At 37.0% G+C, this 20,320-nt stretch overlaps 1 protein-coding gene across 3 annotated transcripts in view; it reads left to right on the top strand.

The window, feature by feature from the left end:
• The window catches only part of ELF5 (E74 like ETS transcription factor 5), a 128,468-nt gene that overhangs the window by 73,528 nt on the left and 34,620 nt on the right, over positions 1–20,320 (top strand). For all 3 annotated transcript variants that reach the window (XM_044082636.1, XM_044082635.1, XM_044082634.1), the window contains 2 exons: positions 1,048–1,080; positions 16,669–16,734. In XM_044082636.1, coding sequence (XP_043938571.1) covers positions 1,048–1,080; positions 16,669–16,734 — 99 coding nt within the window. The remainder of the gene's footprint in view (positions 1–1,047; positions 1,081–16,668; positions 16,735–20,320) is intronic.

Below are 20,320 nucleotides of genomic sequence, written 5' to 3'. Positions count from 1 at the left end.
GTTCATGGACAGCTTTTCTTCATAGTTTCTGCATGATGTCTGTTAACCTTAGCTAGTGAACCATCAGTGTTTTGTCATAGCCATCACTTTGTACCATGTCTTCAGTGTTACAAGTTTCATGTTTCAATCTCAGATCAAAATACATAAATGTGACATGCAATATTATTCATCCCTCATCAGGCCCATCATAGAATACAATGCCCCTTTTGGGATGTACCTTACCCGACACCTGCAGCAATTAGAAAGACCCCAAAAGTATCTCACCAAGAGGATCAAGGGTCTCAAACAGATGCCATATGCTGCTCGGTTAAAAAAACTCCAGCTCTACTCAGTTGCATACTGCCTACTTCGAGGCGATCTATGCCTGACATACAAAGCTATGTCAAATCCAGAATTAATGGACATGCTCCACCTCAGTAAATCTAAATCCCTTAGAGCCACACGCTCGAGGGACTTGAACCTCAGCACAGAAATAAATAGAACTTGCTGGAGGGACAGGTTCATAACCCAGAGGCTCCCTTCGCTCTGGAATAGAATTCCAGTTCATGTGAGGCAGAGCACCTCACTGAATCTCTTCAAGAAGAATCTTGATAGGTGGATGGGGGATCGTAGGTTTGTCCCATGGATTACTCCCGTGTCACTATTAGACAGAGGCACAATAAACTAAACCTTAAAAAGGGCACAGTATACTCAAATCAAGGGGTGGCGTAAGCCATACAGAATCGGGCTAGGCTTATAATTGCGCCAGGGCAGATAGCCTAGTATGAACCTATGAACCTATGAACCTATGAACCTATAATGTTTCGGTCTAAGTAAGGAGTTATATACAGTGATGTTGCTACTTTCCTTTACCAGGTTCAGAATGGAAAATTTTAAGAAGACTTGGTTGAAACTGTTGCCTAATAATATGATATAATGTTTAAGTTATGAGTGAATACCGAACTCTTTCAGTTTTGACTCAAATGTTTGAATATACTAACTTGAGGCTTCAATAATATCAGCGGTTATCTGTCTTTGCTTTTATTTGAAATTTTATTTTTCTTGCAGATGTGACACATACTTGGACTACAGACATAACAGGTATGTATTTTAAATGGATTATGAATGTTATATTTGAAAGTTAAAATATAAAATGAACATTCTGAATGTTTATCATACAAAACAGAGACAAAATTGGCAAAGTTTATATATTGTGATACCTTATCACAGATAGCCGACACTACCTGCACCAACACTGCTTTATACTGCTTCGTAAATGTTCCCCATTATACCCACAGTACACAAGATGAATAAATGTTCTGTAATCTTAAAAAAAAAATGAAAAAAAATTCAGCAAAGGGAAGTCAGAGTTAACCAATTTAGCCTACATAGCCGGCCACCCATCACTGGTGTGGAAGGAATCAAATAAACTATCTGTTCCACTGTCAGCCATAATATTGCACCTAACCAAAACAATACATATGGGTTCACAGGTAGTTACTAGGCTTATAGTCCAAGGAACCACTGAGGATCCTAGGCTAAATTCTCAGTTGCCTCTAAGTACTGTCTGGTTAGGTGACTTGCTCGAGGTCACACAGTAGGCAAATGAGGGCTGTGAGATTCAAACCCTGTACTACATTAAATACAGCTCGCAGCCTTAACCTTCTGTGGCAACTGCTACACATATACATAAACATATACACATATCTATAACTATACCTTTACATAAACCTACAGCATACCCATACATATGCATATTCACAAAAATATACACATAACTATACATATACAAATAAATATAAATATATGCTTACACATATATATACATTATACATACACATTGTGGCATAGTGCCACCCAACAATTGTTGAGGGTACATTAGTCTATGATATTAGGCACTGTGAGAGGATAATTCCATACAAATGCCCTGAAGAGAGAAAACTAAGCCCTCCACTTGTAAAAATGGATGAACAGAAGCAGAAAGAGAAACACTGCAGTCCTTCAGGCCTTTTTCACAAGTTAAGGAGTTTGACAGAGAGAGAAAGAGCGAGAGAGACAACTGGAAAGCATTGGATTTAGACAAGAAACTGCCAAACAGTGGGGAATCTGTTTTTGTTTTAGCAGCACAGATTGTCCTAAAGAGATTAAACTGAAATTATAGGCAATGCTGTGAGTGCAACAAATTATTTGCTTTGTTTGAAAGAGGGACTGTGTTGAACTTAAAATGATTCCGTAAGAACTTTGAGAATCTACTAAGACATAACAATGAGTCATGATGACCTTAACAACCCCTAAATGCTTAAGTAACATGGTTGTCACATTTTACAGCTCAAGACTATCTGTATTGTGTGAAGGCCACTGGCATTACTAACCTTTTGGCTGACAGGTTCAGCTCAAATTTCTCCCCCTAGTATCCCCGATAGTCCAAAGGAGATGCCACAAAGCACAATCCCTGCAACTGTTATAAGGGAACAGGTCATCGATGCACTTTCTAAGGCAAAAAACACTGCATCTATAGGCCCAGATAACACCCCAAGATGCTTAATAAATAGCGTGAAGTATGACCTCTCTGGTCCACTTGTATCACTTTTCAACTGAACCCTACAGTCAGGTTTTGTACCCAAGGAGTGAAGATGGCTACAGTCATTTCTTTGCACAAAGGAGGTCCAACCACTGATCCAGGTAACTAAAGGCCCATAATTCTGACCAGTTTCATATGTAAGGTCATAAAAGAATCATCATGGACATGATATATGAGGACATAGGTAACCTGAAAATGCTGGTCCCATCACAGTTCAGCTTTGTTAAATGAATAATCTGGTGGACTTCTTTGAGAGGGTCACCACCTAATAGATGAAGGCAAGACTGTGCAAAGAGCTTACCTCCACCTGGCCAAGACTTTTGATACAATTCCCCACTCAGGCATTATAGACAAGCTCACTAATTTAGGTATAACCCCTTTTATCACCTGCTGGATAGTCAACTGGCTCACTGATAGGATCCTGGAGGTCAAAATAGATGAGTCCACAACCACCAAGAGACCACTCTCTAACGGAGTCCTCCAGGGCTCAGTAATGGGCCTACTCCTTTTTGGCATCACTTTCTCTGAAATGGAAGCAAATGCTGAAGGTTATGGCTGACTAAGTCTGCAGATGACTGCAAGCTGGGAGTTATTATCGACTCCCCTTCACAGACTAGCATACTTCAAGAAGGCCTATCTCTGACTAACAAATTATGCCAAAGCCATTGTCCTAAACTCAATGCTAAGAAATACAAAACTGTACCCTTTGGGAAGTAAACCATCCCTGCTAATTACCGTGTTGATAATATGCCCCTAAGAGTCAACCCAATGGTCAGGGATCTGGGTACACATATAGACAGCAGCCTTACCTTCAACCACCATGTGGCCACAGTGGTGAGGAAATCCTTTTATGTTGCGCAGCTTGTAAGTAAGGGAAAGGCATCTAAATCCAAAGAGGTCATTGTCCCACTGTATTCTGCCCTTATCAGACCAATCATAGAGTACAGTGCTCCCTTAGGTATGTACTTGACCAGGCATATATTGCAACTAGACAGACCTCAAGGGTTTCTTACAGAAGGATTACAAGGTGCAACAAACTTATCTTATGCAGAGCACCTTACAGCCCTTCCCCTTCTACACAGTCTCCTATAGATTACCAAGTGGTGATCTATGGCTGACTTACAAGGAATCTGTAAATCCCACACTTATGAATCTCCTGCATATTTGTAAGTCAAACAGTGCCAGAAATACAAGGTCAGGGGACCTGAATTTTGTCTGTGACATGAACAGAACACGCTGGAGAAACAGATATGTATCCCAGAGACCACCCATCCTATGAAGCAGGCTTTCCATCCATGTGAAGCTGAATTTATCTATTACCCAATTTAAGCACAACCTACACCAGTGGATGGACAATAGGATATTTACACCAGGCCTTGCACCATGTTCCTTATGAATAGAGGTAGCTTATAAGTACCTGGTCCTCAGTGTCCTGTTTGGATACGGGCCAAACAGACTTGAATCATTAAGTTAAAATGGCAACTGAGGTTAAATGTGTGTTTTCACCAAATTAATACTTCCAAAAAATTACATCTGATGGAGAATTCTGGCAAAAATGATTTTACTACTGGTAACCACAATTCAAATATATGGAAAATCCTTCCAAATTACTATGAATCTAACAAAAGTGCATTTCAGAGCATGTACTGATGTAGGGGTTGAGAACAGCTGTCTTAGTGAAGCGGTATTGAATGAAAGGACAGAGTCATTAGCTATGCTTTCCCATACCCAAAGCTGGAAGACATAAGCAGAAGCTGGATTCTAATTCTGAAATAAATTACCTAAGTAAAATAGGTAACCTAACTATTCAACCAAGTTTAAAAGAATTGAAACAAAAAGTACTAGTAGAATGATAGGTACCATTGAATGCTTTAGCAAAGTGATATGAAATTGCTGAAATTTCAGTTACTAAAGACATACATATAAAATACACTTATCTGATAAAAGAAATTCAATGAAAACTGTTGTTGCAGCATGCAGTATTTGCTCAGAGATACTGCTGAAAGAACTTAGTATATCTGAGTATATGCAAGTAGTGAACAGAAGCACAGCATGGCAGGGGTGAAGGTGCAGCCACCTTAGGTGCAATGTTTTAGGGATGCAATGTTGAGATGTCAATAAATCAGTAGTGCAGTACTGACATTCATTTCCATACTGGCATTTCTGAATTGCCAGTACAGAAAAGAATATTAATACTGTTTCTTGAGGAAGCAATTTTCCTCTTTGTTTAAAGACCTTTTTGGGAGGTAGGAGCAGACCTGGCATTGGATCACTAAATCAGTAGAACATCTCTGGGCACTGGATAAGCCAGCTATGACACTAGTAGTTGTTGTTGTGTCTTTCGGCTTTTCCTGGTTAGGGGTTGCCACAGCGGAACTCCGGTCCGCTAATGATTGGTAGTTGATTTTTACGTGCCGAGTTACCAGCCCTGACACTAGTAGTAAACTTTCAAATAAAATACAGCTTACTGCAATTTAAATAAAGATGTATAACCAATGAATTGTGAAGCACTGTGATTTCAAATTATTTATGATTTGAGAAAAGCTATTGGAAAATTCTCTTTGTGGGGCAAAGTGTTGCTAGTAAGTATAAAGTATGGAAAAGTGATATGTTTAAAGAAAGTGAATCAGTAATACCTTTGTTTAAAGTTGTTAAAAGTAGCCATGTTCTCTCATTTTACAAAAACAATTGTTCATTCTAGAACAATTATATTCAGAGTGGTGTCAGCAACACTACAATTTCAGATAGAGAGTAACACTTCTAACTGGTTAGCGCCTGGTTACATTTTTTTAACTGCAACTTTAAGATGAACAGAGCGAACAGAGAAAACGCATTTATTTGGTTAGTTCATCTTGTGATTCATTTGATATTTTTTTAAACTTGGTTTGTGTACTTGGTTTTAAAACTGATGAAGTTCTGTTGAATAAAAAGCACTCAGTAGTTAAAACATGTGTGGGACTCCTTCCACATTTGCTTTTGTAGGGTTGTTCGAGGTTTATTTGATTTCTTAAGTCTATGCTGAGTTTTTTGTTAAAGTAAACCAGTAACTGATTTACAGATGTTATTTGTTCTACTGTAGGAGCAAAAGGTTTGTGCTCAGAAACAATAGTGGAAAATGTATTTAAGAAACGGTTTCTCAATCTTTGTTTGAAAATAATATTCTGAAATGTGTGTTACTAGAAAATACCAACTGCAGTGTGCCTTATAAAATAGTCTAAATAGTGTCTGAAGTACTAATGCCCACAGTTTTAAAGTTCAGTGGTCTGGCACTTCTGAAACAGTTCACAAGTATTATGCACAGATATAAACCCACTAATACTTTTATTTTTGTTCTTGTATTTACAAGAAAAAGAATATTTTAGTTTATGTAGCAATAAGAAAAGCCTGCTGAGTTTGTTACATTTAAATAAAATGTGTGTTGGAAAGATGGAGCCAAGCAAATTTTAATGCCTGAAATGGAAGAAAGATTGAGAAACAAATTGTACATTATAAAACTACCAGCATTGAAATGAACAGAGTGAAATCTTGATAAGCTGGTAGAGTATAATGTGTTGTAGTGTAGAAAAATACTAGTTATATGAACCAGGCATGATTCTCCCATGTTTAAAGCAAGTAAAAATCACTGTCTGCTAGGAAATTTGTAGATACTTCTGAAGAGAGTTATGTTACCCCTTAAATAAACTGGTTGGAACTGTATTCAGCAGAAATATCTTGAGTTTGTATAAGCAATGAAAGTCAACCTTGCCTGGAAGTGAAAGCAAAAGAAAGAAATATGCAGTGTGTAGAAAGCTATGAAAGTGCCTGCCCTACTCTACCTCAAAAATACAAGTAATAAAGAAACACTCCTTCCAAAGACCTTAGCCTTCAGTAGCGGTAGCATAGTTAGGGGGACATAAAGGGGTAACCACCCAGCCACAAAGGGTTAGGAGAGCAATTGGCCATCCTATTCTGATCACTCTTTTGTGATCAAACATTAGTGTTGTAACACTCTGTGTGTGCTCTGTAGCAAGAAGTTTGCTATAGTTTAAAAGAAAAAAAAAACTTGTTTCTTTTATTTTGTATTTTTTTATATACTAAAAACAGAACACTGTAGCACTCCATGTGAGATATAAACTGTAGCAACTGCTAAAATTTAAAAGAAAAAAAATGTTTTGCCTAAACCCTGAGTGCTGTGTCATTCTGTGTGTGCTATAAACTATAGCAACAGCGTACTGCATTTGTAGCAAGCAGTTTACTGTAGTTTAGAATAAAAAAAAAAGATTTGTTTCTTTCTTTTTTTCCAACTAAAATTATGAGGAAGGAGGGTTGAGTGTAGGGCATAGTAACAGGACCCGATCAATTTCTGAATTTCAGTAGCCCCCGTACCTTTTTTAAATTGTTCCTCAGCTAAGTAGGGGCAGGGGTGGGTTGCAGAAACAGAACTTGTTTGGCTGGTTCACTCCTGCATTCAAGACATTCAAGAACACCAGCCTTTTTTTTTTGTGCTCCTCAATAATATCTAGGGGTGTCATATTGAGGAATGGCACTGGGCACTAGATATGCCTCTGTTCATCATGACATAAATAGAACCTTCTAGAGAGATAGGATTCTTACCCAAAGAAGCTCCTATCTGTGGGTCAAGCTCCTCTTGCAAGCAAAACTATTTACCACATTGGATTCCTTCAAGTTCTTATATGATGACTGAATGAATACCCACAAATTTAGTCCTGGGGTAAGAAGTATGGCCCTCACTGATTAGTGTGACAAATCTACTTACTAATCTCAGTGGATTGTATGACTAGGCTCTATATGGTCAACCAGACAACCTTCCTAGTAAGATCCTGTGATTGTTTCAGCCCAATTATACAATATGTAAATTGCAAAAACTTCTGAAAACATACAATTCCCTGTAAGAATAACTAACCAAGAATAACAAATGAGTACTTGTAAAAAGGCTTATAAAGCCTACCTTGCAATGATTCTTACCAGTTATGTGTAACATATCCTCAAGAATTATCGAAAGCTACACTGTTGCCTAAATAATGTACATTATCATATGTGCATTCACAAAACTTGCACATAACTACCTAACCATTCAACAATTGCATGCCTTTTCTTAAAAATTCCAGACCATCTTTATAATAGTGACATTCGTCTTTTTGATAAATCAGAACATAATCAATAACCCCTGCCATAGCTGTGTTAATTTATTACAGCCTAAACATCACAACAGAATACTTACACTACCACCTTTGACTCAGCCTAGTCAAACAGTGCCAGTGCTTTTTTTATAAGAAACACATCCAATGCTTTCTTCATCAGAGACCCAAAAGCATGGAACATGCTGCTCCTCAGTGACAGCCCAGCCTAACAACATATTTCATCTAAATTAAAAATATGTCACTAAAATACAGTGATTTAGTCAATCAGTCTGAAAGTATAGCATCCCCAAATGACCTAGAGCTCCATAGACTGCCCCCTCCAAAAAAAAAAAAAGAAATACAGCAGGCTTCCTGCTGTGTTAGATGTCATGCAGTGATCTACATGATGTAGTCAAAGCATCATAAAGTCATTAGTCCCGCATGTGGCAACCAGTTCTGTAGTAGTCATTCCACATACCACATAGGTTAACAATTGTATATTGCTTAACTTAAATATCTAATACAGAATGTAGAAAAAATAGCATTACCAATCATCACTGCCCTTCATATTTAATACTGTATCCTAATATTTATCTTATTAAGTATATGACTGTACATAATCTACCTAACTGTTGCTCATGGCATTTTCTCTCCACATTGTATTTCAGATTATGTCTGTAACAAGGTCATGGCTAAAACTTGAACCTCAGAGAATCAGCTCAAACAAATTAAAATAAAATAAATAAAATTATATTTTGTAGACCATGATCCAGTGAGTTGAAATAAATGACTAGGGCAGCAACCCAGCTTTGGGTATTTGTCTGTGTTGGGGGGGTAGAGTAGAATATGACACAATAAAAAACACACTGGGCCAGATACAAAAAGGTTTTTGCAAGGTTTATGCCTGGTGTACATTTTGCTGTAACCATTTCCTATTCAGAGACAGCCCTACCATGGTGGTGGACCACAAAGAGGTGTAGCATCACAGTGAGCTGTCTCCGTGGTCTACCACAAATGCTAATGATATATTCTGGAGGAGTGGCCTGTGATGATTATTTATGTGATCTCCCCCAGAAAGGCATTTTTGCAATGAGTGATTCAGAGTATAGCTTGACTGCAAAATTTACATCGGCCATCTGTGTTACTGAACATAATCAAAAGCTTGTATTTAGCAGATCGTGTTAGAAGTAAGTGCCAGAGAGTTTAACAGACAGGTAGTGCTGAGGACTGAATGTGTGTGTGTGTGTGTGTGTGTGTGTGTGTGTGTGTGTGTGTGTGTGTGTGTGTGTGTGTGTGTGTGTGTGTGTGTGTGTGTGTGTGCATGCGTGCATGTGCGTGTGTGTGTGTGTGTGTGTGTGTGTGTGTGTGTGTGTGTGTGTGTGTGTGTGTGTGTGTGTGTGTGTGTGTGAATGTATGTAGAGGTGAGAGAGGTGTAAGGTGACAGTCTGCAAAACAGAATTGCATGGTTCCCAAAAGCTCATTACCTTTACAGGTAGGCATAGCTCTTAATGATGTTGACATGTGAAGCTTATAGCAGGAAATACATCCAGATACAATTCCACAGAATGAAAATGGAAAAAAAAATCTGATTTGCTATCTCAGTCTATGAAAGCCTCAAACCCAATTTTACCAGTTTTTTTGTGCATTTCTTACTTGCACCATCAAACACTTCATTCAGTTTTCCCTAACTCTAACTAAATAACCAATAGTTTTGCCTTATACTACAGAGTTTCAGAGTTTTTCATTTTGATAGCAGTTCACTGACATGACTTCTGTATAGTCAGCAGTATTCTGTAGAACACATTGTTAGATGTAGAGCATTAAGGCAACTTGTTTTATCTAAAATGCCCAGAATGAAAATCAAAGGACTCAGTGACGCTGCCTGCTGGCAGAAGTATGCAATAGCAACCATTAGATAAAAAAGTCTTACCTCAACTTCTGATATCACACTTCCATTCTTATGGAATTCTGTCTAACCCAAATGTATGTATTATATATCTATGCACAGTTCTACATACCAAATGCCAAATACTAATTACCAAAGGGCTCTGACTGACTTAAGTTTGCAGATGACTGCAAGCTAGGAGCAATCATTGAATCCCCAAGAGATTTAGCCATCCTGAAGATCTACCCTGGGAACTTACACATTAACAATATGCCCCTAAGATTTGACCCAATTATTTGGGATTTGGGAAATTATGTGGACAGTGACCTTTCAACCAACAAGTGTCCATTGTTGTAAGAAAGTCCTTTTATATTGCGCAGCTTATAAAGAAAGGGATTGTATAGAGATGTAAGAATGTCATTGTTCCATTTTACTTCACCTTCATTTGCCCAGTCATTGAGTATAATACTTCCTTTGGTATGTATCCTTCCAGTCACTTGCAAAAACTGCAACACCCGCAGAGGTGCCTACTGAAAGGATATAAGCTCTAAACAATATGTCTTCTTCCTTTTTTAATTTCTCTTTTGGGTTTCTAACATCATGACTGGAATGAACCCATTCCAAAGTATGATTAAAGTTCAAGAAATGAGTATTATTTAAATCTTTGAAGTTGGCCAGGAGTGCTCTTTGTAGCATCCACAATGTGCCCAGTAATGATTCCTTCTGCAATTCATACAGAGTTACATGCATCAGTAACATATCTAGGTATGATTGTAAATTCTTTGCTCTTACTACTATATCAACTGTCTGAGTATCCTTCTTCCAAATTGCCCTCATTTCTGCCTGCAAATCCTGGTATTTTATGAGTTTGTATATCTCTGTACATAAGACACTGTAGTCACTGGCCCTGGGTGTAGCAGTTTCAATGATCAATGCTACTTTTGTCTTCTTTTCATGGACTACTATATCTGTATTTCTCGCATCTATTTTTGAACTCTTGGTAATGGGTGATCCCATGTGATATAAACTTCATCACTTTCTATAAAGCTTTGTGGCTCATGTTTCCAGTGCTTTTCAGTTACTTTAATATTATAATGCTTGGACAATCCTCAATGCAACAGTCTTGCCACATTATTATGCCTTTCAGTATACAGTCCTTCTGCCATTAGTATATTACAACAAGCAACAAGATGTGCGACTGTTTCTAATTCTGTTTTACAAAACCTACATTTGTCTGTTTCTCCCACATGTTCATTGGACTTTGTAAACCAACTTGTATGTAGCCCACTATCTTGGGCCACCAGTATTAACCTTTCATCTATTGGTTTAAATTGGCCTCTTCTTAACCATTCCTGCATTGAATCCTGATTAATATGAAGTCATTCCAATAGTTTTCTATATCTGCAACTATATTTATGCATTTTCCACATTTCTTGCCTTCTCATCTGATCCTTCACCTTACATTCTTTCTTCTGTTTTTGGCACATTCAGTTGCTGCCTGAATTTTATTAACTTCTAATATGATTTCCATTCCCACTTGACACCAGTATCCTTCTGCTAAACTAAGCAGGGAAATCATCTTAGATTTATTTTCCTCATGTTTTAAAACTTTCACTACATTTGGATTTTGTGAGGTCAGCAGATATGTGTGCATTCCTACAATTGCAGAGCTGTACATGTAATCAGTTTCAAGGAGGCTCATACCTCCTTTAGAATGGGGACTATATAGTCTTGGTATACACTAATCTTTATAAATCATTTGATAAGCATGAAGCATCCTGCTTGTTTTCCTGTCCAACTGATCCAACACCTTTTGAGGCCAGTCTGTCACTTGAAAACTGTAACTTAGGTCCGAAAGAGCAAATTGGTTTATAGCTTGGACGTTGTTCCTAGATGTCAACACTGTTTTCAATATTAATTTTAGTCTTCTGAAATATTTCTTACTAGGTTTTATTCACATTTGTTCATGTTTTATTGTTGAGCCTTCATCAATTCCCAAATATTCATATACTCCCTCTTGCTCTAGTTCTTTTATATCACATTCCAGTCCCAAACCGATGTTTTCTTGGTGCTGCAGCACTCCTGCTTTGAAAGTTGCTTTTGCACATTTATCAAGACTAAATTATGTTCTTATATCATCTGAAAAAAAATTGATCACTTGCAGTTGTGCTTTCAGTTCCTTATCAAAAGATACAGTTTTAAATCATCCATAAAAAGAAGATGAGAAGTGTTTACATTTTGTTTTCTGGGAGCCGAATTGTAGCCATGATCTAATCTGTTAAATAGACAGCTTAATGGGATAGGGACAAGACAAAAAAACAGTGGTGACAAGGAGTCATCCTAGAATATTCCCCTTTGAATTGTTATCACTGGAATAATAGTTTGTCCTTTATCATGGCTTAACTTCACGGTTATTGTAATGTAATTGATCAGTGTAGGGTGTATCTTATACCTTTTTAAGCACTCTTTTATCCATGAATGTGGGATGCTGTCAAATGCATTTTTGTAGTCTATCCATGCCATATTTCAATTCTTCCCCTTTTTTACAGTTCTCCATTATGACTTTGATTAACAGTAAATGATCCTTTGATCCATACGACTTGTTACCCTTTTGTCTATTGCCATGACTGAGTTTTCTTCTAAATGACTATAAACTCTGTCGGCATCAATTCTAGTATATAGTTTATACAACATTGGAAGGCAAGTTATTGGTCTATAGTTTTTAGGATAACTTGCAGGTTCGCTCTTAAGTAGGAGTATTGTTTTCCCTGTTATTAACCAGGTTGGTGTCTGTTTGGGGTGTGCATATAAATAGTTCTTACTCATGGTTAAATCTTAATGTAAAGATGCTAATACTTTTAACCAGAAGTTGGGGTATTGCATCTGGGCCTGGGGTTTTCCAATTAGAAGCTTTTCTTAACTTTGTTTTAGTCTCTCTTGTTGTTACTTCATCCCATTTAATTTACTGTACATTTGAACTTGTTTTTCTTTCTTTTACTTCTTCAATTCATTTAGTATCATTGTTATGTTCCACAGGATCTTCATAGATATTTCTCCAAAATGTATCTGTTTCTTCTCTTTTTGGTGGTGTTTCAATTCCTTGTGCCTTGTTTCCTAATTTTCTATAAAACATTTTTTTACGTCATCAGTTTTTAGAGTCTATATCATAAAGACGAACGTTTACTTACCCAAACGCCTAAACGTCGACCCATCTTCATTGAACCAGGAAAACATTGATTGTCCAGAAGCGCGAAAGCAGAAACATTGAATCGTCATGGTTGGCCCTTCTGCAGTATAGCTCCATAAGGTAAGTGTGCGATAGTTACAGACCTTAGGGTTAGGGTGCAGGTTAATGTAAGTGCATAGATGGTAATGTATGTTAGATTTAGTGTTGGGTTAGAAGTAGGGTTGTTAAGTGTATGTGTGTGGATTATTTAGTTTGTTTGGGTTCAGCTTTTTAAAGTAAGTGTGTGATAGTTACTGACCTTAGGGTTAGGGTGCGGGTTAAGTTAAGTGCATACATGATGGTATATGTAAGAGTTAGTGTAGGGTTAGAAGAAGGGTTTGGTTTAGAGTTAGAAGTAGGGTTTTGGTTAGTGTATGTATGTGGTTTATTTAGTTTATTTTTGTAGGTAGTATGTAGCGGGCGGTGGGGTGGGACAAGTATGACAGTTTGACTTTTTGAATGTCACGGTTTAGGGTGTTGGGTGTATATGCGATTCATGGAATATGTGTCAACGTTTAGGTATTCGGGTAAGTAAACTTTCGTTTTTATAATATAGACCCCAGTTTTTATACTTTTCCTTTATATTTATCTGCATATCTTCTAAGTTTTTCTGCCCGTGCTGATATTTTTAGTTTATCATTTGTGATAGTGCATGATAGATCCTGAGCTGTTCTGATACTGTGCATTGCTTTTATCACGTCTATCCTTCTGAGTATTTTTGTTATCTCTTCCCTCTTCTATACTGTTGTAACAGTTTGTTTGTGTCTTTCGGCTTTTCCCAGTTAGGGGTCGCCACAGCGGAACTCCGGTCCGCTAATGATTGGTAGTTGATTTTTACGTGACGAGTTACCAGCCCTGACGCACAACCTTCAACGAAGGTACGCCCATTCATGCATGTCTCCACACAGAAGACGCTCTAGCTGAGAATCGAACCGGACAGCGTCTTACTGTGAGGTGACAACGTTACCGCAGCACCACAGTGACATGTCTTAATTGCTGTATAGTTTTCTCTATTCAATACTTCCATGATGGCATTTGATTTCTTCCCTTCCTTTCCCTTACTGCCCTGTATTTTTGTGGTAAGACTTTATCTGTTATTAATTTAGCTGCACAGTAAAATATCCTATCTACTTCTATTATATCACATGAATCTCTTTGAACAGTCCTAATTACTGTGTTCATTTGTTTTATCTAACTTCTAACATTTGGGGTTTTATTGACTTTCTGTAGATTGTTTCTTTCATTGATCTCAGTGTCTTTCCATCTCTATTAAATCAAGCAACTCTTCTCTAAAGATCAAGTGAGGGTGCATTCTTTGTTCTCCATTTCCTCCAGGCATTCTATAGAAAGTTCCAGAGCATCATCCTGTGCCACATTCTCTTCAGTTTCATCCTGTGTCATCTATTTCTCATTCATATTGGAACTCATTGTCCTATCCCTCCACAACACTGACTGTGTTAGAGGTGCCACTGTTTCCTGCTCCTTCCCTTGCTGTTCAACCCCAGCTGAACTTTTGTACTGGTTTCCTTTGGAAGGCTCCAGCGTATCTTCATATGGCAACTGATCAGATGTTTCCCGCTCCTTGGATTTCTCCTTAATTTTGAGATCCATTGCTCTATCCTGTTGTGATATTATCAGAGTTAGATTTTCTACACTAAATCCTTCACTTTGCAGATAATCCATAACCTCAGTTTCTATTTCTTTAACTTCTCCATTACTAATCCTCTTTTCTACTTTTCCTCTTTGTTTTCTTATTTTTTTGTATTGTAAGATTTTACATATCTGGATGCCTTTGCCTGTATTTCTCTTCAAATATCATTGGTGCTGCTCTTTTTTTATTGATTAGTTCTGCTTTCTCCTTTGCATATCTATTGCACCACATTAAATCTCTTTTTCTTTCCCATGTCCATATTTCTTCTTCAGATGTCTCCTGCTCCTCCTGTTTCTATTTACTTGGGGGACTCTTTGTTCCATCATACTATGATATAACCTGTGTTAGACTTTCTACACTAAGTCCTTCACTTCGCAGGTATTCCATAACTTCAGTTTCTATTTTTTTAACTTCTGCTTTACTAATATTCTGTTCTACGTTCCCTCTTTGTGATCTTATTTTTTGTATTGTGAAAATTTTCCACATCTGGTTGTGTTTGCCTATAGTTCTCTTTGAATATTTTGGGGGAATGCTTTTTGTATTAATTAATTTGGCTTTCTCCTTTGCATAAATATTGCACCATATCAGATCTCTCTTTCCCATGTCCATATTTTTTTATACCTTTCAAAAATCTCTAGATTTTGTTCTTTATATTTTCATACTTCTTCAGTCACTTCTTTTTCCAAACTGCCTAAGGTTTCTTTGTCTATATAATGTTTTTCATAACTCTATTGTATTAATTAACACAAAGTTTTATTTGAAGCTTTTGACAGTTTTTCTTCTGCAAGTATTTTTCTTTCCTCTAATTTCTCTCTTAATCTTTTTGTATACCTTCTGTCTAGGAATTATGGGCTTCTTGCATAATAGTAACAATACATAATTTATTTCTTATCCTCAATAGTCCACTCTATCATCTTTACGGCTCTTTTTTGGCCTATTGTTTTTTGTGATTTTTGTGGAGTACTATTTCCTTCAACAGGGGGGCCATCCTCCCTCTGGTCCTGGCTTAGCCCCATTGTAGGAATGTTTCCATGTATTGAGGATTCTACACTGTCATTTGTTTCCAGTCCTGGCACCAGTGTGCCTACCAGGATTGGGCAGTTTTGTATCCTGGGTGTTGTGCACCCAGAATTTTTATTTTTTAACCTACTTCCGTGCATGATATATGCTAAAATACAGTCTATATATCAGTGTTGTCTTAGTGAGATTTTGTGAAAAACAGGGTCCACCATGTGAAGGTACTCACCAAGACTTGAGGATGAATTCATTTCCAGCAATACTAGTCTCCTTTCCTTGCTAATTTATCATCTCTCTATTTAGACCTCTTTGTGAAAAACGGGGTCCACCTTGTGAAGGTATTCAACAAGACATGAGAATGGATTCATTTCCAGCAATACTACTCTCCTTAGCTTGCTCACTCAAAGTGCTGTCTCTATAGTTGGTATCCTACAGACTGCTTAGAGATGACCTGTGTCTGGCATGTAAGTCATCCTCCAAATCCAGTACTGATGGATTAACTGCACATCACCAAGTCAAACGGCATCAGAAACACTTGAGATCTAAACCTCTATTACAACGTTAAAAGAATGGTTTGGAGGGACAGGTTTATTTTGCAGACAATGCTAGTGTTCTGGAGCAGACTCCCTATACAAGTAAAGTAAAGCTCATACTGTTGATATTTAAGAGCAACTTGGATCTATGGATGGGAAACATTACATTTACTCAGGACTTCCTCCTGTACTACTAATGGACAGAGGCAGTTCCTAAATACTTTATCCCATACATTGGTCCGCTCAAAATATGATTTCAGTTATTCTCACTAGGGTTAATATATAATATTAAACCATGGGATGGGTAAGGCCAGTCAAACACTAAATGAGATAGTTTAATTCAATAACCAAAGCAAAACTGGCTAGGCTTAAAATGGCCCATAAGGACAGCTAGCCTAGTACTTACCTATGAACCTACAATGGTCAAAAACTTGCAAGTCTTTCATCCTATACAGTGGATCTAAAAGATGCAAATATGTGATGGTCTGATCTTGTAATGTAACAAATGTGTCTCTTTTCACTTGTTTTTCTCTGTTGCTATTAACTGGTTGACCTAATAAAACAATATCAAAACAACCTGGAACTGAAAAGTACTGTTCAATGCAGCACACATGTCTATAACACATTAAACACATACAAAAGTGGTCAGTGTGATATCTTGTTGCTTTCTTTGCAGAGAATGAAAGCCTATCAACAAAAAGTAAAATTACATGTCACAATCGTGTGGAAAACAAAAACACAGGTAAGCTCTTATCTTATATTTTATTCACTATTTATTATTACCCCCCCCCCCATATAGTCCATTTCAGAAATAGCATCTTGTTCATTTGCTTATTTATTTCCAAACTGAATGCTAAAAGGAACGAATAACAAATAAGTCAAATAAGGTATTCTGTGGAGGACAATGAGTCAGTTGTCATAAATGCAGTTATATTGCAATTTCCTTATCCAGCGCAAGTCTTTAGAAATTTAAGTGATTTTATTTGCATACTTTGTCAGTTCTGTGTTTCTTTCATATAGATCAGAGTCAGAAATAATTTTCTGAATGCCATTCTGCATGTGCTGCAGGATATTTTTTTTTAATTCATAAAACTTGCCTCTAAAAGGTTTACTGTATTTATAAAACAGAATTGAAGACACAATATGTAATTGATTAAAGTATGTCATATAACTCTATACATATAATTAGTCTGGTCCTGAACCACAGCACAGACAAGTAATACAATACAACTGTAACAAAACTGTATTCTGTCAGTGGCACAATAGTTACAGAACTGACAAAAGTGAAGTGTAGCACACAGATGTAAGTCAATTGTGTAGAAGCAGTCAAAAATCCCTCTTAAAATAAAAGAGCCATTGAGTTAAGCACATTTCCAATGAAAACACAGCAGTCAAGTATTGCAATTTTAAATTCACTTCCTCATTATTAAAGCATGAGCACATTGTAAATATATCACATTCTAGCACCGGTTAATGAACCAGATGAAACTAATAAGGATTTTTGTTTCATATGGGGACTAGTGCCCCACTCACCCCATAATCTTCAATGTATTAATAAAAAGACATAAAGACAGTGATTAAGGAAAGTACCAGTTGACCATAAAAGCAATATTACTGATAACAGATTTTTTACTGTATCTCCATAGCAATGACACATATGGTGCACTGTGCCTTCATCAGAGAGTAATTTCACACTTGGCTTCTGCTTTAAATCTTGAATGAAAACATTAATTTGAGCCCTAAAGTTACATCTTAAGAAATAACTCATATTGCACATTTGGTGTACTGTACCTTCACGAGAGATCCTGTATCATACAAATGGCCTCTGTTTGAACTTTTGAAGGAAAACTTTCAGATGAGGCCTAAAGTTAAATCTTACGAAATAATGAATGAAAAATGTAGACACTATTTATGTGATGGACACAATCTTGTTATGTACATAAATAAGTTAGAATAATAATGTTCCTGTTTTTAATTAGAAAGGCATATTTTCCTAGTGTAGGAAATTATCTTTATGGGTTTATCATCTCTTAAAAAAATATTCTTTCATTTATGGTTTTCACATGCTATCATAAAATCATTTGTAATCATGACTATACAGAATTTTAAAGCAGAGTTTCATGGAAATACTGAGCAGGAGATCATTTATTCCGCAGTCTAGTCACTCAGATCCTGATTCCATGAACTCAGCTCAGGTAACAACATACTGACCAAAAACTCCAAATCAGCAAAAGTGAAATACTGGCCAAAGAAACTAGTGTTTTACCTCTCCTGAAACTGGTCAGTAATGATCAATGCACTACCCCAGTAAACAAATGTAAATAAAGAAATCCTCTTTTGGTAGTATAGTCTGAGTGTGTGTACTATGTAACAGCAATGAGGTTGTTGGAATGATTAAGAACTTCAAAACTTCCAGTTGAGGAAGAACCAACCTGAGGCCGTGGATTCCTTTTAAAATACAGCTTTATTTCTTCGACATGCAATAAGCAGAGGAGTGCAGTCAAGTCAAGCAGTTCAGTTCTTAAAAAGTAATTTAGCAATCAACAAAACTTACAAGTGTGATCAGTCCATTTATTTCCCATTGAGCACTTCCATTTTTTAGACTATACATAATTGAACTTCATCAGAATGGTTTTAAATAAAACCAGTTTGGGGGACAGCACCATCATTCAGCTACAAAAGGTCATGCAATCTGAAACACACCATTGAATCCACCACACAGATTGGGCAGACCCCCCTTAGCACCCACAGGCATGAGCCAATGTGGGCACTGCAATGATCCTCCAGTGTTTGCTAAGGATTTCCTTGAGTGTGGTTGCGTCCACAGAAATATGGATTGGAAATATTGGTGTACTTTCTGGAAGTTTGGGCAGGTGCTGGTGTGAACCTGCTTTGAAAAATGGGCAGGTACTTGATGTTGCTGTTTTGGACCACAAATTGTATTTGGGAATTTATGATGTGGTCTGGATAGTGCCTCTCTAGGAGTAACTGTTTTAACAGAGAACATTCTTTGAGAAAGGTCTGGTCATTGCTGGTGATCCTGCTAATTCTAATGCACTGTCCCTGAATGATGTTCTTTTTCATGAAGGGAGGGTGCTGACTTTGGTAGTTAAGGTAGTTGTCTCAGAATGTTTCTTTTCTGTACAGGTTGGAGCTAAAGGTTTTCTTTTCAGTGTCTAAGGAAATGGTGAGATCCAAGAAATAGATCTCTGTGCCCTTGTCAGGCAGAGTGAACTCCAAGAACTGTATGCTGGGAATCTATTTTCTGAAGGAAAATGTCCAGTTCTGAGTGGGTTCCCTCCCAGATGAAAAACAACCTCAAGTTGGTACCTCCTCAACAGGAAGTTTTGAAGTTCTTAAGTGTCTGCAGTATTTTTCCTACCTACAGTTTTTATGTCTTAACTTGTTAGAATGATGTTGCCCCTAAGAGCATGGTTTTCTATCAGTTAGTCTGTGAACCTGGATGTTTCCGAAAGGCTATGTTTTTGGTTATTATTAACTTCAACACATCAGGCTCATTGAACTGGGATTTGAGTTAGTGTTGTTTGGCATATATTAATTAATGCATTGAGGCCAAAATGAGGAAAAAACAAGCATTATGAAATAAATAGTTACAAGAAGAAGGGAGTAATGGTATATATGAATACAGAAATGACAACTGCTGAAGTACATTCCAGAACTCTCTTTATGCAAGTATGCTGTAACCCTGTATGAATGCTGGCATCTGATACCACACCAAAAAAATGAAAAAGAATATGGAAACTTTAAAGAGGAATGACACTTAATTGGTAGCTATCCAAAGGATATTTGAGCTCTACAGATTTAGCATACATGCATAAGTGCTGAATACCATATTGAAAGGCTACATTTATCATTAAAATGCCATGGTGGGTGCTGTGTCACCTAAATGAGTTACTGCAGTTGTCTAGTTACTGGTTATAATGTATTTTAAAAGAAAACAGACATTAGAAAAGCAGCACATTACAGCAAGCTACAGTACTTAACATGAATGCACTTGCCAATATTTCATAAGACTGAGTATAAATACAGTCTTTATAGGCCATAATTTTTAGCATTAATTGAGATGTGGTAAACTGAAAAGGGTGAGGTGAAGGGGTAAGAGAAATGAAATTCAAAATTTCTTGTCAAAGCACAAGGCTTCACTATGGCTAAGTGCAATTAGAAACAGTTGGTCATGATTAATAAAATCACCTTTTGCTTTAATATAAACAGCTTCTTACTCTTTATTTACACATTACTCTGCTTTATACAAATTTTCATAAAGTTTCATAAAATTTACAAAATACCTCTAATACCTCTGTGGGATC

This window comes from Protopterus annectens, chromosome 9.part0 (assembly GCF_019279795.1).
Source record: "Protopterus annectens isolate FY-2018-M chromosome 9.part0, PAN1.0, whole genome shotgun sequence".
Taxonomy (NCBI): domain Eukaryota; kingdom Metazoa; phylum Chordata; order Ceratodontiformes; family Protopteridae; genus Protopterus; species Protopterus annectens.
This window is presented reverse-complemented; position numbering and strand designations above follow the sequence as displayed.